The sequence below is a fragment of the Capra hircus genome, chromosome 7 (assembly GCF_001704415.2).
Source record: "Capra hircus breed San Clemente chromosome 7, ASM170441v1, whole genome shotgun sequence".
NCBI classification, from domain to species: domain Eukaryota; kingdom Metazoa; phylum Chordata; class Mammalia; order Artiodactyla; family Bovidae; genus Capra; species Capra hircus.
In genome coordinates, this window is record NC_030814.1 from 89265481 (window position 1) to 89291980 (window position 26500).

General features: G+C 50.9%; 2 protein-coding genes and 1 non-coding gene across 3 annotated transcripts; 2 read left to right on the forward strand and 1 right to left on the reverse strand.

Moving 5' to 3' along the window:
- On the forward strand, positions 1482–1553 carry TRNAG-CCC. Its single transcript has one exon. It is a non-coding gene; the product is annotated as a tRNA-Gly (tRNA).
- Positions 13392–16896, forward strand: OAZ1 (ornithine decarboxylase antizyme 1; the record flags this gene model as incomplete). Its single annotated transcript, NM_001285559.1, is given in 5 exon segments — positions 13392–13611; positions 14982–15127; positions 15552–15724; positions 16066–16151; positions 16305–16896. Coding segments are annotated over 5 exon segments (684 nt in total). The 3' UTR covers positions 16439–16896.
- C7H19orf35 (chromosome 7 C19orf35 homolog) lies at positions 18272–24292 on the reverse strand. Its single transcript, XM_018050769.1, has 3 exons — positions 24211–24292; positions 22797–23335; positions 18272–19893 (listed from the first exon to the last, which is right to left on the reverse strand). Exons 1-3 carry the CDS (start codon positions 24290–24292, stop codon positions 19114–19116), a joined length of 1401 nt encoding a protein of 466 aa, XP_017906258.1. The 3' UTR covers positions 18272–19113.

A 26500-nucleotide genomic window follows, 5' to 3' on the forward strand; every position in this document is an offset into this window, starting at 1 on the left:
TTCAAGGAGCAATCGGCTTTTCATTTCATGGCTACAGTCACCACCTGAAATGATTTTGGAGCCCAAGAAAATAGTCTGTCACTGTTTCCATAGTTTCCCCATCTATTTGCCATGAAGTGATGGGACTGGATGCCAGGATCTTCGTTTTCTTAATGTTGAGTTTTAAGCTAGCTTTTTCACTCTCTTCCACCTTCATCAAGAGGCTCTTTAGTTCCTCTTCACTTTCTACCATAAGGGTGGTGTCATCTGCATATCTGAGGTTATTGATCTCTCTCTCAGCAATCTTGATTTCAGTTAGTGCTTCATCCAGCTAGGCATTTTGCATGATATACTCTGCATATAAGTTACATAAGCAGGGTGACAATATACAACCTTGACATACTCCTTTCCCAATTTGGAAGCAGTTCATTGTTCCATGTCCGGTTCTTACTATTGCTTCTTGATCTGCATACAGGTTTCTCAGGAGGCAGGTAAGGTGGATTGGTATTCCCATGTGTTTAAGAATTTTCCCCAGTTGGTTGTGATTCAACAGTCAAAGGCTTTAGCATAGTCAATGAAGCAGAAGTAGATGTTTTTCTGTAATTCTCTTGCTTTTTCTATGATTCAATGGATGTTGGCAATTTAATCTCTGGTTCCTCTGCCTTTTCTAGATCCAGCTTGAGCAAAAAAATAGGCTGTAATCAAAATTAATCTTTACCATCTTAACAAACATTTATGAAGCACCTCTTCACACAGCAAACAAAAAAACAAAGATCTCTATATCATAGAATTTGAGATCAGGATGGGAGAGATGGTCAATACTGACTATAAACACAATGATAAAGTAAGAAAACTTCAGTGTTAGAAGATGATAAACTTTGTGGAGAAAAATTCAGCAGGAAAGGGAGCACGTATCATGGGGACTTCATTAAAAAAAAAAAACAGCTTTATTGAGGTATAACTGACATATGCACATTTAAATGCACAGCTTTAAATTCCAGAATCTGATAAGTTTTGATGTAAATATACCCTGTGAAGGGCTTCCTTGGTGGCTCAGCAATAAAGAATCCAACTGCCAATGCAGGAGACGTGGGTTCAATCCCTGGATTGGGAAGATCCCCTGGAAAAGGAAATGGCAGCCCACTCCAGTTTTCTTGCCTGGGAAGTTCCATGGATAGAGGAGCCCGGCCAGCTAGAGTCCATGGGAGGGCGGTAATAAAGAGTCAGACGTAACTTAGCATCTAAACAACGAAAACATACTCTGTAAAAGTACGAGCACAATCAAACAGTGACTCTTCCTATTACTCTCAAAAGGTCCTTCGTGCCCTTCTGTGACCTCTCCTTCCCTCTCTCCCTGCTTCTGGGCCCCAGACAACCCCTGATCTACCTTCTGTTATTACAGGTCAGCATGCATGTTCTATGGCAGAGTTTTTCCATCTTGGTGCTTTTGACATTGGGGTTGAAAAGGTGAAATCAACTTAAGAAACTGGATTTTGGGGACTTCCCTGGTGGTCCAGTGGCTAAGACTCTGTGCTCCCAACGCAGGGGCCCAGGTTCGATTCCTGGTCAGGGAACTAGATCCTGTGTGCCGCAACTGAGAGTTCATATGCCACCACGATGATCAAAGATCCTGCCTGCTGCAACTAAGACCTGGTGCAGCCAAATCAATGAATTTTTAAAATAGTGAAAAAAAAAAAAAGTCACAGACTTATTGCAGAAGCGCTAAGGAAACTTGGAATGCTCTTCCTGAGCTACATATTTTGAAATTTGTGAAAGGACATGATGTCTGTAATGGTAGGTCTGTGGTTCTCAGCTGTGGGTGGGGATTCTGCGCCAAGGGGCCACCAGGCCACAACTGTGAGTGTCACCACTGGGGTGGGGGCTCCTGGCATTGAGTGGTTGGGGCCAGCAATGCTGCTGAGCCCCTCACAGTGCTCAGGACGAACCCCTATAGAGAAGGACTCAGTCCCCATGTCAGCAGTGCTAGGGGAAGAGACCTTGTTTAATTTAAACTGTCAAAACACATGAAACAATATAAACAGCCTTGTTGGTTTGTCCACATAATGTACTTTTAGCACACATGGGTCATCATAGGCGTTACCCATGGAAACAGCTCTTGGGACTTCCCTGACCCAGTGGCTAAGACTCCATGTTCCCAAAGCAGGGGGCCTGGGTTCAATCCCTGGTCAGGGAACTAGTTCCCATATGCCACAACTAAGAGTTCATATGCTGCAACTAAAGATCCTGAGGGCCGCAACTAAGACCAATCAAATAAATAAACAAAAATGGCTAAGACCAGCTGTGGTATGGGGGCTTCCCTGGCGGCTCAGCAGTAAAGAGGCCGCTTACAGTGCAGGAGTTGTTCAGTCGCTCAGCTGCATCTGACTCTCTGTGACCCCATGGACTGCAGCACGCCAGGCTTCCCTTTCCTTCAACATCTCCCAGAGTTTACTCTAACTCATGTCCATTGAGTCAGTGATATTATCCAACCATCTCATCCTCTGCCCCCTTCTCCTCTCAGTCTTTCCCAGAATCAGAGTCTTTTCCAATGAGTCGGCTCTTTGCATCAGGAGGGCAAAGTACTGAAACTTCAGCTTCAACATCAGTTCTTTCGATGAATATTCAGGGTTGATTTCCTTCAGGATTGACTGGATTGATCTTCCTGCTGTCCAAGGGACTCTCAAGAGTCTTCTCCAGCATCACAGTTTGAAAGCACCAGTCCTTCTGCGCTCAGCCTTCTTTATGGTCCAGAGGGAATGGCAACCCACTCCAGTATTCTTGCCTAGAGAATTCCATGGACAGAGGAGACTGGTGGGCTACAGTCTATGGGGTTGCAAAAAGTCGGACACAATACGACTGAGCACATTTGCTTTTTTAAAGAGAACAAATTATTATGGACTGAAACCCACCAGTATGCAGACACCTGTTAGAGCAGCTGTGAAAAATTCAGTCCCCGAATATCCACACCCCTCACCCCATCTGATGATGTAAAGAAACCAGCTGCCCTGTGCTGGAGGGCAGGGGGGGCTCAGCCTTCAAAGGCACATTCTAAAACCTGCAGCCAGCTGTTTGCAGCTGGAAATTGTGAGCCACTTCAGGATCCCTGAGAAGCAGTGGGAAGTGGATTTTGTCAGTGACTCACCACCAGTGAAAGTCCTGAACACGTAAGCCCCCCTCCTACCCCCAGGAGGTACTAGGAGACCTTCAGGGTGGAGGCTGGCACCTCCTACTCCTCCCACCTCCTTCAAAAGCAACTCCTATTTCTATGCCTCGTGAAGCAGGCGAAACCGGACGTTTAGAAACATAGATAAGTTCAAAGAGCACAGTGTTTAAAACACCCACCTGCTCTTATTCAAAAACAGACACGGTTTAATATTCAAGGGTTCTTTCCTCGGATGTTTTTGCAACCTCACATTTCAATATTATTTACAGATTTATTTTCACAAGACTGGCATCATTAGTGAAGGTCTGAACATCTTATTTTGGAACCTACATTTTATTTTTTTCTTTTAAGAGTATATTATGGCTTGGCAGTTCCTCAAAAAGCTAAACATAGAGTCACCATATGACAGTGATTCCACTCCTACGTGTACACCCAAAGGAATAGAAAGCGAGGACTAGAATAGATATTTGTGAACGCACGTCCAGAGCAGTGTGATTCACAAAAGCCAGAAGATACAAATGACACAAACGTCCTTCGATAGATTAATGAGGAGATAAACACAGGTGTCCCTCCACACACTGGAGCATCACTCAGCCACGAAAACGGGAGAAACCCTGATGCTCGCTATCACATGGACCAACCCTAAGAACACGATGCTCAGTGGGAGAAGCAGACACAGAAGGACACACAGGGTGTGGTTCTACCCATGGGAAACGTCCAGAACAGGCCAATCCACAGACACAGAGAGTGGGTTCATTTTTAACATCCTACTTTTAAATAATTTTAGGCTTGTAGAAGAAGGCAAAGACAGTCTCCGGAGTGGCTGTGTACCTTTCACCACCAGTTCCTAAATATTGCTTTGAAACTTTTCATTGTGGGAAAATACATATCCTGTGAAATTTACCATCCTGTCCATTCTGGGATCACGTCCAGGCTGGGGCCGTAGGCTGCTGCCTGATTCCTTCCAGGGTCACAGTGAAATCCAATAGGGTGGGGTGCTTGGATCACTCCAGGGAGGAGCACCCCTTGAGGGCCCAAGAAGGCCATTAGGCAAGAGGAAGAAATACACCTGGATTGTGGGAGTGGGATGCCATTAAATATTTCTATTGTAAAATACACATACCATAATCTGCTGTCTTGACCATTTCTAAGTCCACAGCTCAGTGGCATTAAGTACATTCACACTGTCCTGCAACCATCCCCACCATCATCTCCAGAACTTTCTCACCTTCCCAAACTGAAACTCTGTCCCCATGAAACTCTGACTCCTCATCCCTGGGGCTTCTCTGATGGCTCAGATAGGGAAAGAATCTGCCTTCAATGCAGGAGACCTGGGTTCAATCCCTAGGTCAAGAAGATCCCCTGGAGAAGGGAATGGCTACCCACTCTAGTATCCTTGCCTGGAGAATCCCATGGACAGAGGAACCTGGCAGGCTACAGTCCACAGGGTTGCAAAGAGTTGGACACAACTGAGCAACTAAGACTTTCACTACTACTACTTTCCCCATCTCCTCCCCCCAGCCCCTGGCCCCACCATATACTTCCTGTCTCTGGATCTGATTCCTCTAGGACCTCTTGTGAATGGGATCAGACAGTGTGTATTCTTCTGTATCTGGCTTCTCTTACTGAGCATCACGTCCTCAAAGTTCATCCATGTAGTCAGAATCTCCTTCCTTTTTAAGGCTGAGTAATACTCCACTTATGTGTGGATGGACCTCATTGTGTTCATCCATCATCCATCCATGGACACTTGGGGTGTCTCCATCTTTCGGGTGGCATGCATCAAGCTGCTGTGAACACGGGGGTGCAAATATCTCTGCCAGTCCCTGTGCTCAGCTCTTTCCCGGATGCACCCAGGTCATATTCTGTGTTCAGCCATCCAGACTTTCCCACAGCAGCTGCACCATTTTCCGTCCTTCGCAGCAGCCATGCTTAAGCTTCCAGTTTCTCTGCATCCTCGCTGCCTCTTGCCATTTTACATCTTTTTAATAACAGTCAGCTTAGTGGGTGTGACGTGGCGTCTTGCTGTGGTGAGCCCTTCCTGCTTTTTTGAAGACAAAAATGTTTTTAATTATGTACTTATTTATATTGAATTTTTTTGTTTTTCTTGGCTGCACCTCTCAGCATGAGGGACCTTAGTTCCCCAGGCCAGGGATGGAACCCACACCACCTACAGTGGAAGCCAACAGTCTTAACTGCTGGACCACCAGGAAGTCCTGAGCCCCTCCTGCCTTAAGCCGTTTTGTTTCTGCAGCAGACCCCAGTCTTCCTGACTAACAGAAACACAGCAGAAAGAAAATCTCCCCCAGGAGGAGACTTCCCAACCCCACCTGCAAGCATTCACATGCAGATCAAGGCAACAAGTGTTGCAAGACCTTTTTTTTATGATAATACTTCCTATCAGTGAGGCTGTGGCAAAGCAGGCCTTCACCTCTGCCGCTAGTGGGAGAGTAAATTCTTACAGCATTTCTAGAAGGTCTTAGGTAATAGCTGTTTGTTGCCCTAGAAATGCCACTTCTAGGAACTGATCCTAAGAAAATTATCTAGAATGCCACAAATATGTATACACTGAGGACCAAGACATCCTTTGTGTAATCACCACAAAACTGGAAACTCTGAGCTTCCCTGGTGGTACCGGAGACAGGAATCTGCCTGACAATGCAGGGGACCCAGGTTCTATCCCTGGTCCGGGACGATTCCACACGCCTTAGAGCAACTAAGCCCCTGTGCCACAGCCACTGAGCCTGCCCTCCAGAGCCTGGCCACAACTGCTGAAACCCGTGTGCTCTGGAGCCCGTGCTCTGCAGCATGAGAAGCGCTGCAACGAGAAGACTGAGCATTGTAACTCGAGAGTAGCCCCCGCTCACCACAACCAGAGGAAGCCCACGCACAGCAGCAGACTCGGTGCAGCCAAAGGTAAACACATAAGCAACTGGAAATTCCAAAACAGACAAATAACAAGGAACTATCGTATAGCACCGGACTTCTCCAATGGCTCACGTGGTAAAGAATCTGCCTGCAGTACAGGAGACCCAGGTTCAATCCCTGGGTCAGGAAGAGCCCCTGGAGAAGGGTATGGCTACCCACTTCAGTCCCACGGACAGAGGAGCCAGAGGGCTATAGTGCATGGAGTCACAAAGAGTCAGTCATGACCGAGTGACTTCCACTTCAGCCTTCACTGTATATATATATATATATATATATATAAATGAGATAAAAAGTAGCCCAGAGTCTGAGATAAGCCTGCTCATCTCTGCCATCCCCCTCCAGCCCTCCAGTCCCTGGTAAGGGTGTTTTTATGGAGCTGGCATAATGCCAGGGTGCCTTGAGTTTTATCGCCAGTGACAGACGTGTGTGCGTGCGGATTTGTGGCCAAATCCGGCCTCTTCAGGCCGAGGCCTGGTTCTTGCCCAGGCCTGTGCGAGGCGTAGGGAAAAGTGGTTGTTTTTTGTTTACTTCCCTTTTCTGGCTGTTTGTTCAAGAGTCCAGAGGACTCTGAATGGTTCTGTGTGGAGCGTAAGCTCAGGAGAGTGGGCGGGGCTTGAACAGGCCACTGAACGAGGAGAAAGGCACTCAGCTTCTTTTCTGCTGACTTTTCAGCATTTGATGAAGAAGCTTTTCAAACGGAGGGAACTTGACAGGGAAGGCCCTTACTGCCGCTGCCCAGAGGCTGTACAAGTTGTATTTTGCTGTGTTTGCTTTGTCCAGTTACCCATCTTGTTGTTTAGTTGCTCGGTCGTGTCTGATTCTCTTCGATCATACAGTCTGGGGCCTGCCAGGTTCCTCCATCTATGGGATTTCCCAGACAAGAATACCAGAGTGGGCTGCCTTTTCCTTCTCTGGGGTGGGGGTGTGCGGGGGGAGAGGCGATCTTCCTGAGGGATCCAGTGCCAGTCTCCCACATTGCAGGTGGATTCTTTATCACAGAGCCACCAGGGAAGCCCCTTACCCATCTTACTTTTTAAATTTTTTGGCCACACCATGCAGCTTTTGGGATCTTAGTTCCCCGAGTGATTGTTGACCGGTGCCAGTGAGTGTGGAAACCTAACCACTGGACTCGCCATACTGATTCTAGTGGGACCCTGGGCATGGGGCCTCCAACATCCATGTCTTCTCCTTTCCGTTCCTAGCAGCTCTGCTCTCACCACCTTCAGGAAGCCCTCCCTGATGCCCCTCTTTTCCTCCCTGCAGTCCAAGGGCCTTCACCTCTCACAGACTCCCTACCCTCAGTGAGGCACCTCCCCTCTGATTTCTTGCTTTTTCTTTTTTTGTCCTTTTAAAAAATTGTTTTGATTTTATTTTATTGAATTAGAGGACCCTGGAGGTCTACAGTCCATAGCATCGCAAAGTCAGACATGACTGAAACGACTTAGCAGGCACACACACATAGTTGATTTACAATATTGTGTTAATTTCCTCTGTACAGCAAAATGACTCAGTTATACTTACATGTACATTCTTCTTCATATTCATCTTCTCCCACTGTGTATATGTATTTATTTTTGGTGGTGCTGGGCCTTTCTTGCTGTGCAGGGCCTTTCTCTAGTAGTGGTGAGCGGAGGCTACCCTCTAGTTACTCAGTGCGTGGCCTTCTCATTGTGGTGGCTTCTCTTGTTGCTGGGCACGGGCTCTAGAGCACAGACTCAGTAGCTGTGGTGCATGGGCTTAGCTTTCCTCCACATGTGGGATCTTCCTGGACCAGGGATTAAACCCATGTCCCCTGCATTGGAAGGCGGATTCTTTACCACTGAGCCACCAGGGAAGCCCTCTTTTTCATATTCTTTTCCATTACGGCTTATCACAGGACATTGAATATACTTTCCTGTGCTATATAGTAAGACCCTGTTGTTTATCCATTCTATGTATAAGATATAGGGACTTCCCTGGTAGTTCAGTGGTTAAGAATTCACTGGGCAACGTAGGAGATGTGGGTTTGATTGCTGATCAGAGAACTAAAATCCCACATGCCTTGGGGCAACTAAGCCTGCTCACCACAAGCAGAGAATCTGTGAGCCTTGAAGAAAGATCTTGCATGCCACAACTAAGACCAGATAAAGCCAAATAAATAATATATTAAGCTAATATGTAGGCTGCATCTGCCAATCCTGCACTGTCACTCCTTCCCTTCCCCACCTGGGTATCCCCAGATTACATGAAGAAAGAAGGAGAAAGTGACAGTGGAGGAAGACTGGATGAGTCGGGGGACTCCTGTGATTGTCATGCTGGTGCCTGTCACTCCTGGCATCCAGTGGGTGGGGCCTGGGAGGCTGCTCCACAGCCCACAGCGCCCAGGATGCCCCGAAAGTGGAGAGTGGGAATTCATTTCTCCCTCAAGAACTCCACCCTGGGACTTCCCTGGTGGTGCAGTGGCTAAGAATCTGCCTGCTGATGCAGGGGACGCAGATCTGGTCCCTGGTCCAGGAAGGTTCAGCACGCTGAGGAGCAACTAAAGCCATGTGCCACAACTCCTAAAGCCTGCGCTCCAGGGCCTGTGCTCTGCAACAAAAGAACTCACCGCAGGGAGAAGCCTGAGCAGCACAACTAGAGAGTAGCCCCCGCTCGCTGCAACTAGAGAAAAGCCTGCATGCAGCAAGAAAGACCTAGCTCAGACCAAACTTAAGTAATGATAATAATAGAACACCCAACCCTGACTGAGTTTCACGAGGGAGATGTGACAGCAAGCAACGTTTCTGGTGCTGGAAGAATCTGGGGGAGAGTTTGGTCCTATTCCATGTTTACCATCTTAGTGGCAGGTGCCTTGGTGCCCCTGATGGGCACCCACAGTGATAGAACAGAGGTATCATCTTGTACATTACTTCCACCTCCCCCACAGCAGGCTGAGGGAGCTGCCTCCAGAACCAGAGTACACTCTCCCCACCAGGATGACAGGACACTGCTCACATCTCTGCCTAGAGTTGGGAGCCCTCTGACACCCGGCTCCTCCATGGCCACTTTCCCAGACACATCCCACTGTAACCCTACAAGCATCCATTTTTCCCTCCACCCCTGCTTTTCTCCAAGCTGCTGCAGTTTTTCGTTTGTTTTTTGCCAGTGTGTGCTCAGTCGCTCTGTCATGTCTGACTCTCTGTGATTTCATGGACTCCAGGTTCCTCTGTCCATGGGATTCTCCAGGCCAGAATGCTAGAGTGGGCTGCCATTTTCTCCTCCAGGGAATCTTCCTGACCCAGGGATCGAAACTTTGTCTCCAATCTCCTGCATTGCAGGCGGATTCTTTTACCACTAGCACCACCTAGGAAGCCCAAACCAGGCTGTATTTTTGCCCCTTTCCATCCACGGTGATTCCAAATTAAAGCGTGCTTTGGCCTGCAAGGGCTTGGGGCCAGCCACTGAGGAAGGAAACTCCTGACCCCAAGTTTTGAATCCAGAGGCTCCTGATGGCTCCTTGTGGACAGCAGAGACCTGGATGACATCCCCTAGACCCTGGCCTGGCAGGTGAGAACTTCTTGGAGACACCTCCCTGACCAGGTTCTGTATGCTGGGGGCTCAGCTCGGAGCCTGGTTGCTGTCTGCCCTCAGTCATGGTGGGTAAACACAGCTCAACCCAACTGCCCACTGCCATGGGCAGTTCTGGATCCTGGCATTCTTAGCCCAGAATCGCTCATCTGTATAACACACTAGAGAGTTGCCATGTGGCAAAGATCCAGATTTGGAACCCCAGAGGCTCTTCTGCCGCTGCTGCTGCTGCTAAGTCGCTTCAGTAGTGTCTGACTCTGTGCGACCCCATGGACTGCAGCCCACCAGGCTCCTCCATCCATGGGATTTTCCAGGCAAGAGTACTGGAGTGGGGTGCCATTGCCTTCTCCGAGAGGCTCTTCTAGCCTCAAGAAATCAGAGCCTAGGACTTCCCTGGTGGTCTAGTGGTTAAGAATCTGCCTGTCAATGCAGGGGACACCAGTTCGATTTCTGGTCTGGGAAGATCCCACACAGTGCGGGGCAACTAAGCCCATGAGCTACAACAACTGAATCTGCACACCCCAGAGCTCGTCTTGGCCACAAGAGAAGCCACCATAAATGAGAAGCCTGAGCATGGCAACTAGAGAAAGCCCTTGGTAGCAACGAAGACCCAGTGCAGCCATAAATAAATAAATAACATGTTTTTTTTAAAAGAAAACTCTTTAAAAAAGTTTAAATAATGACATACTGGCCCCACAAATAGTGAGGACCCTTAAGTGGTACCCTAAGATGGGTGTTTTTCGTTTCTTGAATGTTGAGTTTTAAGCTAGCGTTTTCTCTCCTCTTTCACCTTCATCAAGAGGCTCTTTAGTTCTTCTTCGCTTTCTGCCATAAGGGTGGTGTCATCCTGCTTATCTGAAGTTATTGATATTTCTCCCAGCAATCTTGATTCCAGCTTGTGCTTCATCCAGCCCAGCATTTCACATGATGTACTCTGCATATAAGTTAAATAAGCAGGGTGACAATATACAGCCTTGACCTACTCTTTTCCCAATTTGGAACCAGTCCATTGTTCCATGTCCAGTTCTAACTGTTGCTTCTTGACCTGCATACAGGTTTCTCAGGAGGCAGATAAGGTGGTCTGGCATTCCCATGTGTTTAAAAATTTTCTGCAGTTTGTTGTGATCCACAGAAAGGCTTTGCTGTAGTCCATGAAGCAGAAGTGGATGTTTTTCTGGAACTCTCTTGCTTTTTCGATGTTGGCTTAAAACTCAACATTCAGAAAATAAAGATCATGACTGACATCCGGTCCCATCACTTCATGGCAAATAGATGGGGAAACAATGGAAACAGTGACAGACTTTATTTTGGGAGGCTCCCAAATCACTGCAGATGGTGAGTGTAGCTATGAAATCAAAAGACGCTCGCTCCTTGGGAGAAAAGCTATGACCAACCTAGACAGCATATTAAAAAGAAGAGACATTACTTTGCCAACAAAGGTCTACTCAAAGCTATGGCTTTTCCAGTGGTCACGTATGGATATGAGAGTTGGACTATAAAGCAAGCTGAGTACCAAAGAACTGACACTTTTGAATTGTGGTGTTGGAGAAGACTCTTGAGAGTCCCTTGGATTGCAAGGAGATCAAACTAGTCAATCCTCAAGGAAATCAACCTTGAATATTCATTGGAAGGACTGATGCTGAAGCTGAAGCTCCAATACTTTGGCCACCTGATACGAAGAACTGACTCGCCGGAAAAGACCCTGATGCTGGGAAAGATTGAAGGCAGAAGGAGAAGACAACAACAGGGGGGAGATGGTTAGATCAATGACTTGATCACTGACTTGATGGACATGAGTTTGAGCAAGCTCCGGGAGTTGGTTATGGACAGGGATGTCTGGTGTGCTGCAGTCCATGGGGTTGCAAAGAGTTGGGCATGACTGAGTGACTGAACTGAACTAAGATGGGTGAGTGACAGCAAACCCTGGAAATAAAAGAAACATTGCAAGCAATTATAAAGTTAAGTACAAATTCATCTGCTTTTTGTCTTCACAATGTGACAATTCTAAACAATATCATTGATTAAATATTCTTCCCCTGAGAAATCTCTTCGGTTGGCCTAACACTTGTTATTATTACAGTCTTTGTTGAGTTTTTCTTTTAAAAAAAAAAGATTTAAAAAGAATTTATTTATTTATTTTTGGCTGTGCTGCGATTCATGGGGTTGCAGAGAGTCAGACATGACTGAGCGACTGAACTGAACTGAACTGAGGTCTTCATTGCTGCAAGCAGGCTTTTAAAAGATTCGGCAAGCCCGAGACTACTCTCTAGTTGAGGTGCACAGACTTCTCATTGTGGTGGCTTTTTTGTTTCGGAGCACAGGCTCTAGGGTGCACAGGCTTCAGTAGTTTTGGAGAGTAGGCTCAGTAGTTGTAACACATGGGCTTAGTTGCCCTGTGGCATGTGGAATCTTTCCTGACTAGGGGTCAAACCCATGTCCCCTGCACTGGCAGGTGAATTCTTACCCAGTGGACCACCAGGGAAGTCCTAAGTAATTTTCGATGTGGACCACTTTTTAAAAGTCTTTATTGAGTTTATCCTTACATTGCTTCTGTTCTATGTGTTGGTTGTTTGGCCCTGAGGCATGTGGGCTCTTAACTACATGACCGGGGTTGGAACCTGTACCCTGTGCATTGGAAGGTGAAGCCTTAAGCACTGAACTGCCAGGGCAATTCCTCTGTTCAGTCTTAATAATTGTACATAGGGATGCTGAAAATTAGATGTTTGTATTACAAATGCTGTGTAAGTAAATAATAAAGTCTTCATTCAACAGAAAAGGGAATTTGAAAACACACAGGGACTCAGCCATATGCTTTGAAGAGTAAATTTCTATCAGTTTTGTATATTTCAAGATCCCTTTGTGGAAAGTTTTTGTCTCTAACCCCAATGGACACAGCACTGTAGATTGGAAATGAGATAAAACTGAGTCAAGGATTGTAAAGACAAAGAAGCAAGTAGCTACTTCATTTCGTGTAACTCTTTGGAGACTCTATTTGTGCCTAAAACATAAAAACATGAAACAAAGTGGGGCCTGAAAGAATAATATTTTTGCTTGGGGCAAAATTTAATTCAAACGTGAAATATCTCTGTCATTTTATCCACAAGCAAAAGCATTTTTGCTGAAGTCCAAATGGTACATGAAATATTTTACTAAATTTGAATATTACCTTTACCATTTAAATTTCCTTTTTAACTGTAAATTGTTTCACCATGTGAAAGATAGGATTCAGGTAATCATTATTAAGATCGATAAATATCAGGTTACTAAAAATTATTCTTTCCTATAAGAGGACGGGGAGCTAGGACGCCTCCTCCAAATATCCGTGGCCTTTGTCGCCCAGAGCCGGCTCCAGGAGAAGGGACCCTGACTAGGGCGACGTGGACCACGGTGGAGACGTGGCCCCCGTGAGATTCCGACCCCACCCCCACCTCCACCCTAAAAGCCGGCGCAGAGGTGGGCCGCGGTCGCTAGGCCCGGCTGCGGGGGGCGGGGCGAGGTGCGCGCGCCGCGCGTTCCCGACGCCACGGCTGCCCCGCCCCCTCCGCGCGTCCGCAGAGCTTGGCAACGGAACGGGGCGGGACCCGAAGCATTCTTCCAATCCAAGGCGCGGCCCCAACTCGTGTACCTCGCCGCTTGCCAATCAGACGCCGAGAGGGGCGGGCGCGCCTGGGTTTCCCCGTGGCTCCGCACCCTCGTGCGGCCGCGTTCCCGCGGCGTGGGGGCGTGGCCTGAGCGCGTTGTCTATAAAGGTGGGCGGCGACGGCGGCGCCATTTTGCGAACGGCGAGCAGCGGCGGCGGCGCGGAGAAGCGCAGCGGAGGTTTTGCTGGTTTCGGACCCCAGCGGCCGGATGGTGAAATCCTCCCTGCAGCGGATCCTCAACAGCCACTGCTTCGCCAGAGAGAAGGAAGGGGATAAACCCAGCGCCACCGTCCACGCCACCCGCACCATGCCGCTCCTTAGCCTGCACAGCCGCGGAGGCCGCAGCAGCGAGAGGTAAGCGCCCCGCCCCCGCCCGAAGCTTCCAGAAGCGGCGCCGCGCAGGCCCGCAGGGGGCAGGCCTCGGGGCGCCGCGGAAGTCCGGGGAGCGCGAGGTCCGCCCCTTTGTCGAGGCCACAATCGCACACGGGGCGGGGTGGGGGCGGGTCGGGCCCGAAGCGGGCGGAGGGGCCTCTGATTGGATTGAGGGGCTTCCAGGGTACCTGGTCGAGTTGAGGTGTGGGGCGGGGGGAAACACGGCGGTTTCCGTTTGGATTGGGGGAAGCTTCCAGGGTCCCTGGTTGGGTTTGGGAGACACCAGAGTTCACGGCCCGTTTTAGAGGCGCGGGGGTCGGGTTTGGGGGGCGGCTAAACTCGAGGGGCGAGGTCAGGCCCACGGGTCCGGGGAATGTAGACTTTGTGGGCGTACGAGCCCAGCGGAGTAGCCTTTCTCACGGGACGGCGGCCGCCCTGGCGATCTCTTTATAGCCCCGAGGACGCGCGGAGTCGGACAGCGCCACGTAGACGGCGCCCGGGGCCCTTATCAGGGTGAATGCCGGATCGCCCTTTCCCCGGAGGACTGCTGTGATAGGAGTGGTCGTAGTCAGGGACGGGGGTCCAGGGGGTCCGCGCTTGGCGCGGAGCGCGAGCTCTTTGATGAAGGGGACCCCGGATGGGAGCCGAGGAAAATGGAGGCGACTTTGGGGCTTGTTTACACTGCTCAGCAAATGGCTGCTGGCATTGCCGGCTGCGCGATTGTGAAAATCTCCCCCGGGGCCGAGGGCCCTTTGCCGAGATGACGCAACCGGAGGCCGCGGGGAGCGCGCGGGAGGGCGTCTCCGCGGGCCGGGCCTCGCAGCACCGGCGGGGGCGCTGATCGGGCCCCACGTCTCTGGGCGAGCGAAGGGACCGCCGCAGGGACAGCGTCTGCGGACGGACAGGTCAGATCCCTAAGGAAAGCTTGCTGGAGCTTCAGGTCGGCTACAGACCGCACAGTGGGAAAGGGGAAGCTGGAGCGCTGGGTTTAGAAATGGGAAGTAGAACTTGACGCAGAATTGGGTGGGGCGGCACTTCGTGCCAGTCATGAGATGGGTAAAGGGCAAAAGCGCCCCCCCCCCCGGGGACGGGTGGGTCTTTAAGCAGCATATCACCCGAGGCGTCTGGTTTGAATGGCCACTTGTTTCTGTGATTGTTTAGCTGCCCCGCCGCCCGATGTTGATTTTTGCGCTCAGTGTGAACATCGCCCTTGGAAAAGGGAGGCAGGGTCCCTGGTGGACTTGAGCTCTGAAAGGCCTTGACCTTCAGTTTGTCCATACTGGGACCCCAGGCCCTGTTGGCAAAGGCCGCGGGGTCTCCTCCCAGTGCTGCTCACCTGCTGTCTCCTCCAGTTCCAGGGTCTCCATCAACTGCTGTAGTAACCTGGGTCCAGGGCCTCGGTGGTGCTCCTGATGTCCCTCACCCACCCCTGAAGATCCCAGGTGGGCGAGGGAATAGTCAGAGGGATCACAATCTTTCAGCTAATTTATTTTACTCTGTAAGTATGCTCCTTCGTCTGGACTCCTGGGGACCTGAGCTGGGGGGGGATGTGGTCAGACCCACAGTGCCTGCCTCTCAGCAGACAGCAATCATCTGTGCACTTGTCATGTGCTGGGAGCGCTCCTCCTGGTTTTACCCAATGCTCTGAGCCCGAGATACAAGGAACAAAGGTGCGAGCCACTGCCCAGGCTTTGCCTGAACCTCTAGTCGTAGTTGGCAGCTCCTGATAGCACTTTAGCCTGGGGTTCTCTGTGGTCTTGGGCAGAGCTGCTCAGAGGCCTCCGTAGCCAACATCAGCACTGGGTGGTGGTGTGTGAGAGGTTATTTTGGTGCTTTTCTGGGTTGTCAGGGTAGCCAAAGGAAAGATCCCCAACCTGTGAAGGTTGGTGTTTATGGTTGAATGTGATTTTTTTCCCCTGCAGGATAATCGGCTGAATGTAACAGAGGAACTAACGTCTAATAACAAGACGAGGATTTTTAATGTCCAGTCCAGGCTCACAGAGGCCAAACATATTAACTGGAGAGCGGTGCTGAGCAACAGCTGCCTCTACATCGAGATCCCTGGCGGCGCTCTGCCCGAGGGGAGCAAGGACAGGTGAGGGCCGGCCTGTGTGCAAGGAGGAGGGAAGCCTGAGTCAGGAGACAGATGGGTTGTTCATGTTCTGGAATGGGGGTTCCCCTTTGAGGCAGTGGACCAGCAGTTACCACCCAAGGGATGAGGGGAGGGGGTGTTACTGTTGGCCTCAGGTAGATGGGGCCAGGGGCACCCCACAGTGTCTAGGAATGTCCCCTTGAGTGACCTGGCTCCAGTGTCAGCAGTGCTGGAGGTGACCCTGGATTAGACCTGGGAGAAATTGGGGTTCAGACAGAAGTGGAAGAATCAGGCTGGGGCCCCGGTGGGATATGGGCGGGCAGCTCCTGATGCTGGAACTTCAGCTTCGCAGTTCTTCTTGAGTTTGCTGAAGAGCAACTCCATGTTGACCACGTCTTCATTTGCTTCCACAAGAACCGCGATGATCGAGGTAGGTTGCCTTCCTCAGATTCTCCAGGGGTGGGGGGCAGGCAAGGAGGTGGAGCTCATGGAGTCCAGGACTCAGGCCTTCGTCTCCAGACCTGAGCCCTGATTGTGGACAGGAGTTCTGACTTAATTGTCTCTCTTCGTGTCTCTTCTGCAGCCGCCTTGCTCCGTACCTTCAGCTTTTTGGGCTTTGAGATTGTGAGACCGGGGCATCCCCTTGTCCCCAAGAGACCTGACGCTTGCTTCATGGCCTACACGTTTGAGAGAGAGTCCTCGGGTGAGGAGGAGTAGTGTGATGACCCTGGGGCCACTCGGGCCTCAGTTGCAGTCCCTTGCGTGTGTGCTTTGCGCCGTGCCTGGTGCGGGTGGTGTGATCAACTGCGCTGACCAGCGTCAGCCTGCTCACCTGCTGGTTTGTCCGCATGTTGTAATTGTGCAAATAAACGCTCACTCCAAATTAGCCGTGTATTTCTTGAAGTTTAATATTGTGTTTGTGATACTGAAGTATTTGCTTTAATTCTAAATAAAAGTTTATATTTTACTTTTTTATTGCTGGTTTAAGATGATTCAGATTATCCTTGTACTTTGAGGAGTTTCTTATTTGAAAGTCTTTTTGGAACAGTCTTAGGTCTCTTAACTTGGAAAGATAGGTATTAATCTACCGTTCTATTGCTCTCAGAAATCCAAATAAAAGTGATTATCCCTCTTAAGACCTGTGTTGGCTTGATGGTGTTGATGGGCTCTGGGGCCAAGGGAATAGGGGCTTGCCAGGGGCTGAGGGAGCTGCGCCAGCAAGAGTCGTGAGCCAAGTAAGGGCCTGGTGTCACCTTTGGCCACAGCCAGCTCAACCTGGAGCTCCACCTGGCTACCTCCATACCTCATCTTCCTGCTACCCGTGGGCAGGTGGTAGCCCTTCCCACCCTACCTGCCACTCCCGTTTCCCCAGATCCCTTCCCTGGGGTGACTGAGGCAGGCTGGAGTGGCCTGGTTCCAGGCTGAAGCTATTTACTGGGCCTTGAGAAGTGGAGCAGGGCCTGAGTGGGGCTTTCCTGGGGGGGAAGGGGAAGGAAGGGGTGGGTGTTTGGCCGTGGGCATCCTCAGCCCTCTTATGTTCTCTTGCTGGGGAGGGAGCTTTGCTGGTGGGTATTCTGGCCAGAGCAGAGGTGGAGTCTGAAGCAGTCAGAAGGCAGACTCTTCATTGGTTGGGGTGCTGTGCTTAGTTGCCCAGTTGTCATGGGGTACATCTCTGTGACCCCATGGGAGACTCTCTGCTAGGCTTTTCTGTCCATAGGGATTCTCCAGGCAAGAATACTGGAGTAGGTTGCCATGCCCTTCTCCAAGGGATTTTCCCCACCCAGGGACTGAACCGAGGTTCCCCACATTGTGAGCAGATTCTTAACCATCTGAGCCACCAGAGAAGAGTGGAGGTAAGTGGGTGGCTGAAGGCCGAAGACAGCAGTCCTGCAGTGCCACCTGCTGGCTGCATCTGGGGTTGTGCCCTGCAGATTGACAAATAGGTTGCAAAGCAGGTATCTTAAAGGAGTTCAGAGGGATTCAAGTATATCCGGGGGTTGGGTGGGATATTTGGTTACCTGATTGACGATGGAGTCGGCTTTCAAAGGTCTGGAGAGAGGGCTGGACATACTCCAGTCTGTGTGGGTAGGGCATGGGCAGAGAAAGGGCTTTGGGATTGGGGTGCTGGAGGATGTACAGGAGTCTGAAGCAGAGCATAGTGGGGAGGTATATCAGCAGAACAATGGGTAAGGTCTGGAGGCTAGATAGCACCTACATAGGTGATGTGGCAGGAGAGGGCCGGACAGCATGCAGAGCCTTTAGATGAACCCCTTGTGTTTTGAAGGTACTAGGGAGCCATGGGAGAGGTTTGAGCAGGAGAGGGACGGAGTCATACCTGGGGGTTAGAAAGTTCCCCCCAGCATCGCAATGGCTGGTGAAGGGGCATGACTGGAGATCCCAGACAAGGGCATTGAGACCCCTCAGGGCTCCTGTATCTACTTTTCAGAGGTATAAACAGACTTCCTCCTCATCCTCTCCCTCAGGTCCCTGATGAGTCTGTAAACAACTTTGTTTATTCTATCATTCTATGCTATTAAACACTTAGTGTGTGTTAAGTATGGGCAGGGCCTCAGAACTCAACCTGATGGGTGAGATGAACAGGTGACAAAGAGATAAATAAATGCAGGTGGTGACAAGTGCTTTGGTGGGAAGCAGGGCCAGGAGCTGGAGAGGGCCCAGGAGGGTCAACTTTATTTGCTTAAAAGAGGTGAGATTCAGCAAGTCTGGCAGAGGAAACAGCCAGTGCAAAGACTTGGTGGCTGGACAGAATTTAGTGTCACAGAGGGAAGCAAGGAGGCCACAGTGGGTGGAGGGAGTTGGGGGGTGGGCATGGGAACCAGGGGAGCATGTGGGCAGGTGAGCTCAGACCCTGCTGGGGTGGGCTGGCTGTCAGGTTCCAGAAACCTCTCTCCCCATGGAAGCCCCCAGCAGTTCTTGACAAGTTGTTGACAGTTCACACCACCAGCCTCAGCGCAAGGGCAGGCTCCAGGGCCTTTGGGAGGAGTGTCCACATTGCCATGGACACAGTGACTATGAGACCATAGTACCGCAAGGGCACCTGGTTTCTACTGGAAGGCGGTGGGAGGGGTTCCAATCACTGGGAGAGGCATGAACTGGCAGTGGTTGCACACCCGGATGGGCTGCTCTGAAAGCGTCTACGAGCACTGGCCATTAGGTTCCAGCCCTGGAAGGGGGCAACTGCATTCTTGGGGGTAGTAGGGGGGATTGGGCCTAATTTTCCAACTGCATTCTCTGCTGTCCTGTTGGTCCCTTCAGAAAAGGGGCATCCACCCTATGATGGATTCACCAGCCACCAGTTCCAGCCCTGGGAGGTTGAGGGGGGCCTGCCACTTGGAGGGGCCCTGGAACAGGTGCGTCACTCACGGGCAGGGTCAGTCCCACAGCAGACTGAGGGCGAGGTCCACTGAGGCTGCTGTGGCCTCCGTCAGGTATTCACAGCAGAGCCAGTCCTCCAGACCGGGCACCTCCCCACCCACAGCCCGCTCAGCCAGGTGCAGGACCAGCATGGTTCGGCGCACCCGCAGCCAGGACCCCAGTGGGGCTCCGTGGCTGCGCAGCTCTGGTCCGGGCCCCCAGAGCAGCGCCTGCAGCGCGCTGCGTGTCCGGGCCGCTGACGGCCACACACGGGTCAGCTGGGCCGCCAGGCGCTCCAGGCCTGCGGCCACGGGTGTGGCCAAGGGCACTCCCGGGCCAAGCAGCTCTCGGAACAGGCGGCCCAGCTGCCGTGCGTGGATGCCAGGGGTGCCGGGAGGCCGCGGGCGAACGTGTCCGAAGTCCGCCAGCAGCAGGCGTGGGGGCCCAGTGGCCATGCAGCCCCGAGGCGCCACCAGCAGTAGGTTCTCCAGCCGAAGCTGGGCCAGGGCCGCGCCCTGTGCCTCCAGGCGCTCTAGGGCGGCGCTCAGCTGCAGCAGCAGCAGGGCCACGGTCTTCGTGAACTCCTCCGGCGGCTGAGCACCTGCCTCCACAAGCCACTGGGCCACAGTGAGCTCTGGCACCTCAGCCACCAGCGCCACGCAGCCACTCCAGGGCGCCTCAGGCAGTGCACCCTCGGGCAACAGGCCACACAGCCCCTGGAGGTTGAAATGTGGGAGCAGAGAGACCTGTAGCTCCAGGCCCCAGGGGTGGGGCTCCTCAGCTCCTGGCTTGGGCACCTGTGGGACAGAGGGGGCCTTCAGAGCCTGACCACAGAGCCCCTCCACCCTGAAAACCAGCATAGCTTGCCTAGAGGCTCTACCTGTTCTGAAACCTTCCCACCCACCACAACTTGCCCCACTATCACTGATCACTGATCACTCCAGAAGCAAGGTTCTTGTTAATTCAGATATTATTCGCCAACATGATTTAAGGAAAACCACCTGGGAGGATGGTGCTATGGGTCCTCCCTGGTAGCTCAGATGGTAAAGGATCTGCCTGCAATGCGGGAGACCCAGGTTTGATACCTCGGTCGGGGAAGATTCCCTGGAGAATGGAATGGCTACCCACCCCAGTATTCTTGTCTGGAGAATCCCATGGACAGAGGAGCCTGGTGGGCTACAGTCCATGGGTTTTCAAAGAGTCAAACACGACTGAGTGACTAACACTAACAGTACACCAGGGAGGAGGTGTTTAAGGGTTAAAGTTTCCAGCCTGCCAAAGGGTGTCCATCATTTGTGCTTGCCACTTGGTAAGGAGGAAGATGACGGCAAAGGTGCTGGAGCACAGACCACAGTGTAATTCAAAATTTCCAGTAGCCAAGTTTTAAAAAGTGAAAAGAAACAGGTGAAAGTAACTTTCTTTCTTCTTCCTCTTCTTTTTAATATTCACTAGTTTAATTTTTTAGATTCTACATATAATTGAAAACATACAGGATTTGTCTTTTGTTTTACTAAGTACAATACCCTCTTGTGGTATTGGAGAAGACTCTTGAGAGTCCCCTGGACAGCAAGATCAAACCAGTCAATCCTAAAGGAAATCAATCCTGAATATTCATTGAAAGGACTGATGCTGATGCTGAAGCTCCAAAACCTTGGCCAACCTGATTCGAAGAACTGACTCATGAAAAAGACCCTGATGCTGGGAAAGATTAAAGGCAGGAGGAGAAGGAGACGACAGAGGATGAGATGGTTGGATGGCATCACTGACTTGGTGGATATGAGTGTGAGCAAGCTCCAGGAGTTGGTGACGAACAGGGAAGTCTGGCGTGATGCAGTTCACGGATGGGGTCACAAAGAGTCAGACACAACTGAGTGACTGAACTGAACTGAAAATACCCTCCAGGTTCATCTATGTTGCAAATGGCAAAATTATATTCTTTTTTATGGCAGATTAGTAGTTGTCCATTGTATATCTATTCCACATCTTCTGTTGATGGACAGTTAGGTTGCTTCCATGTCTTGGCTATCGTAAATAATGTTGCTGTGAACATTGGGGGCACATATATATCTTCTAATGAGTGTTTTTTTTTTTCCTCTAGATATATACTCAGGATTAGAGTTGTTGGATTATATGCAGTTCTATTTTTAGTTTTCTGAGGAACTTCTAAACTGTTTTCCACAGTGGACACATCATTTTACATTCCCACCAGCAGTGTACAGGATTCTCTTTTCTCCACATCCTTGCCAACATTTGTTATCTGTGGTCTTTTTGATGACGGTCATTCTGACAGGTGTGAGGTGATGCCCCCTTATGGTGTTGCTTTATATTTCTCTGATTAGTGATGCTGAGCATCTTTTCATTTGCTTGTTGACTGTCTGTATGTTTTCTTTGGAAAAATGTCTCTTCAGGTCTTCTGCCTAATTTTTCATTAGCTTTTTTTTTTTTTTAATTGAGTTGTATGAGCTTGAAAATAACTTTCATAATCTATTTCATTTAATCCAACATACCCAGAATATTCTCATTCAACAGGTCATCAATGAAAAAAATATCAGTGAGATGTTTTTACACGATTGTTATTGATACTAAATCTTTGAGACCTGGTGTATATTTGGCACTCAGAGCACATCTCAGTCAGTACCAGCCCCATTTCAAGTGCTCAGAAGTCGCCCATGGCCAGCAACTGCAGTACTGGTCAGCAAAGCTCCTTCTAGAAAGTAGGAGAACATCAACTCCGGAGATTACATTTGAATCACTCTGGGACAGGGGTTAAAAAGCACAGGTGCTGAGGTGGGGCACTGGGAGTGTGTATTTTAAAAATAAAGACTTCTCTGGTGGTCCAGTGGTGAGGACTCCAAGCTTCCAGTGCAGGTTCAGTTCCTGGTTGGGGAACTAAGATCCCCCATGCCATGTGGCACGGCCAAAAAAACCCGAGAACAACCAACACAACAACTCCCCAGGGGCCTGTGAGATGGAATCAGGATCAAGCTGTCAACAAAAGAACTCACAGCTAGCAACAACTTACTCCCTCCACACTCCCATCTGTAAAATGGGTTCATAATAGCACAATCTGTCAAATGGATGAGGTTCCTCCAAAATGGAACGTGTCTGACTCTTGGTGGTCACACTTATTTGACAGGAATCTTTTTTTTTCCCCCCCCTTGGTGATGCATAAAGCAGAAGCACCTTAAAATATGGTAATGCTTGCATGAGGATTAGCTGAATGAAAGTGTTTAAATCTCATTAGAACAGCAAGCACAGGACACGGAGGAACAGCGCTCAGTACATTTTGTTGAAGATGTTGATGATGGAAAGTGGTATCTATCAGCTGACAGTGGTCAGAATTTACTGAGGAGTGAGTTCAAAGGCAGACTACTGGGGACTTCCCAAGAGGTCCAGTGTTCAAGACTCCTAGCTTCTACTACAGGGGGTGCGGGTTCAATCCCTGGTTGGGGAACTAAGATCCCATATGCCCCGTGGCAGGAAATTAAAAAAAGCAGACTCCTGAGTCCCAGAGAGGCGTGGGGAGATTTTAACAAGACTCCCAGATGACTCGAATGTAGGTGGCCCCACACCTTAGAAACGTGATTCCTAGGACTGACGGTGTTAGTTGCAAAATGAGCAATTAGGCCCGAGAAGAAAGGGTTATGCCTTGGAGGGGAAACTGGGGAAACCTCCAAGGGGCGGGGCGGGCAGAGCTCACCTTGGCAGCCAGGAGGTGCCACGCCTCCTCATGCACGCGCACCAGGCGGTAGTAGAGGGCGTCCCCGCTCTCCACACAGGGCGAGCTGTCCAGGAGGCGGAAGCCGTGGTCTGGCCGGCAGGGGCCCGGGCGGCCCCCCAGAAGCCGGGTGTGCAGCCGGGCGTGCACGGCGCGGAGACCCTCCAGCTGCCGGGCCTCCAGAGCTGCGTGCACCGCCTCCGGGTGGTGCAAATCTTGGAGAGAGAGGCCCAGTTCCGTGTCCAGCGAGCTGAAGGGCGGCTCTGCTGGCGACTGGGCTGACCCCGCCCTGTCGTCGCCTGCCTGGCTCTCATCCACACTGCGGGACCCCACAAGGGGCTTCCGAGGCGGCCTTGCTCGAGTGAGGCTGGGGCTGGAGGCTTTGTGGGTGGGCAGCGAGTGGGTCCTGGTGAGGGTCTTCTTGGGCAGGGGTGGGGGCAGGGGCTGCGGGTCAGTCGCGGGGGGCTCAGATGTCCGTGGGCGGCAGGCCTTGGAGGGCAGCAGGTGGGTGCGGACCTCACCTGGACGGGGGGAAGCAGTGGGGGAAGGGCGTGAGGACAGGGGAGTGGATGCCCAGGACTCTACCCTAGGCCGTAATTCCTGCCTCTCTAAAACGGAAAAAATGGGGACTTCTCTGGTGGTGCAGTGGTTAAGACTCCGTGTTGCCCCTGCAGGGGGCGCTGGTTCCATCCCTGAGCAGGGGGATAAGATCCCACATGCCACGGAAGTGGGGTGGGGGTACCCCAAAAAACTTTTTTGACTGGAAAAAAATAGGGAGTTCCTAGGGGGTCCAGCAATTAGGACTCAGCGCTCTCACTGCTGGGGCCGGGGTTCAATCCCTGGTCAGGGAACTGAGATCCCACAAAACCGCACTGCACCGCCAAAAAAAGAAAATACCAACGCTCAACTACCTTGTACCCTATGAGTTAAGGATGCTATCTCCAATTTGCAAATAAGGAAACAATGCTTCAGAGGAGTGACAAGTCAGTGGCAGAGAAACATCCGGCCCCCACTTTCCTGTGTGGTTCTGGGCAGGTGACTGAGCCTCTCTGAGCTCGTTTCCTCATTTTTAGAAGCTGGCGATCCAGCTTTTTTTTAGAAAAAAAACAAAGAGTTTTATTAAAATACTTAAAATGCTGCTATAGGGGACTTCCCTGGTGGTCCAGTGGCTAAGACTCTGCTCCCAATGCAGGGGGCCCAAAACTAGCCAGGGAACTAGCTCCCACATGTCGCAACTACAACCCAGCACAACCAAATAAATAAGTATTTTAAAAAAGCTGCTATAATTGAGTTAAATGATTCCTTAGATGGTAATGAAAGACCCAACCTTCCTGTTCTGGCTGCCTTACTGGCCACCTGTCCCACCGCCCACCCAGGACCCCTCCCAGGCTCTCACCAAGGTTGCTGTAGGTGTGCTGTGCTGAACAGGTGGGGGTATTGGCCCCAGCCATCTTGGTGTGTGGCTCCAGGTTGCTCATGCTGCTGGGGGAAGATCAGAGTGGATGGCATGTGTGTGAGGGCCCTCCCTGCTGTGTGGCCCTTGGGAGGGTTGCTTGACCTCTCTGGGTGAATGTCGCCCATCAACGTTTCAGGGCTACAGGAAGGAACTTGTACTCTTGTGATAGAGACGAAATGTCCAGCTGGGAGGGCAAGGCATCTAGGGGGCAGGGGTAGCATCTGGGGGCCAGTGACAATACCCAAAGACCAGTACTTAGGCCTTGTCCGCAGAGCTCAGCCCCCTCAAGCGGTTACCAACAGCAGCCTGACCCCTAGCCCTGCCCCACCTAGATTCTAGGTCACCGCAGCCTTGAAAAGTGGCTTCTTCCTCCCAGCCCCAACCTCAGCCCCCCTCCAGGAGCGCCCTACCTTCAGGACTGGCTTGACCTCGGGGCAGGAGGCCCTTGAGGACCAACTCCCAATAGCTGCAGCTCCTGGCCTCCCGGACTGTCTGACCCGGTCCCTGCAGTGAACCGGAAACGCCAGGGCAACTGTTAGACCACAGGCCCAGACGGGAGGGGGCCTTTCTGCAGTACTTCCCCATGAAGGCTGATGGGCTCCAGGGCTGCAAGCTGATGGGAGGAGAAGGGAAGACGCGCCGAGGTCCCGAAGGTTACATGAGGTGGGCGGCCCAGAGGATCGAGCCCTGAGAGGTTGGGGGGAATCGAGGCTTTTAAGACTCCCCCACCTTTGGGGAAGCAAGGAATCTCAGAAGTGAAGGTTCAAGGAGAAATTCAGCCAGGTGACCTTTCCTCTGTGGTTTTCACTTCCTCCGAAGCCACTTCCCCTTCTTCAGGATCATCTGAGAAGCCCCCAGAACGCATGCCCCCACTCCCCACCCATCCCAGGACCCTTGGCACGTACTGCTCCATTTGAGCCCCAGTTCTGTGACTTGCTCTGTGACTTTGGGCCAGTCACCACTCCTTCCGTGTTCCAGCAAATACAGAAAAATGGCTCCTGTTTGCTGTCTCCAGCCACACTAGTTGGATTTGTTTTTTTAATTTAATCAACTCACTTCCCTTTCCCTCCACTACCTTAATGCATTGATTTAGAAAAAGAGATTTGATAATAGAATTACCATTCATGGAAAATCAAGAAATGGTGAAAATCCAGGGAAAGCCAGACAGTGTGAAATTTTAGCTTAAGTACATGCTGTCTAAACTGTCTGGGGGCCTGAGGCTTACCTTACCTGCAAGGAGGCGTGAGTGGCATCTCTCTGAAACCCAGCCTCTTCCCCTCTGTAGAGGAAGAACCAAGAAGTCACTGCAGTTGAGAAGATGCAAAGACATTTTTGTTTTGTAGTCTGAGCATCTTCCATGCTGAGTTTCTCCTGCCCCATCTCATCTCCCTTAGAGGGCTGGAGTCCACGCAGGGTCACGCAGCAGGTCCAGGATGGGCTGAGAGGTCTACAGGCCGTTACTGGGTGCCCCCTGGGTGTGGGGAAGGAGAGAAATCCATCTCATGGAGGCCCCCACATTTTGGGCCGCTCTGACTTGCTGACCCTCAGCATTTCCAGTGTGAGGGTACGTAACTTGATTCAACATTTTTTCTGTACTAGCACTCAGCTTCTGTAATTCACAGAATGGATATTCTCTGTCTTTAATCCATGGGGCAGCCTGTGATTTGGGTGGATTTCAGAATCATGCAGTGGGAGGACCGTGAGCTTGCGGAAGGGTCTGTGAATTATGCTGGACAAGGATTCCACAAATCCCAGACTGTTTCAGGCAGATCAGAAGGGACCAGGGGTACTGAGGAAATGGTCTCCTCACTGCCCAAACCCCTGCTGATTACCAATTCTTATTCTTCTCTTCATAAGACCCTGGGGCGGGGGGAGGGGTAGTTACCCAGCCAGGCTATGGCTCCAATCCAGGATTAATTAGGGTGAGGCATGCAAGACACTCACTTCAGGCTCAGAATTTAAGGTGATGCCAACAAAACAAAACACCCCAGTAATCAAGATAAATAACATTTTTGCTGTTGCTGTTCGTTACTAAGTCGGGTCTGACTCTTTGCAACCCCATGGACTGCAGCACGCCAGGCTTCCCTGTCCTTCACTATCTCCCTGATGTTGCTCAGATTCATGTCCATTGAGTTGGTGATGCTATCTAAACATCTTGTCCTGTCACTTCCTTCTCCTCCTGCCTTCAGTCTTTCCCAGCATCAGGGTCTTTTCCAATGAGTCTGCTCTT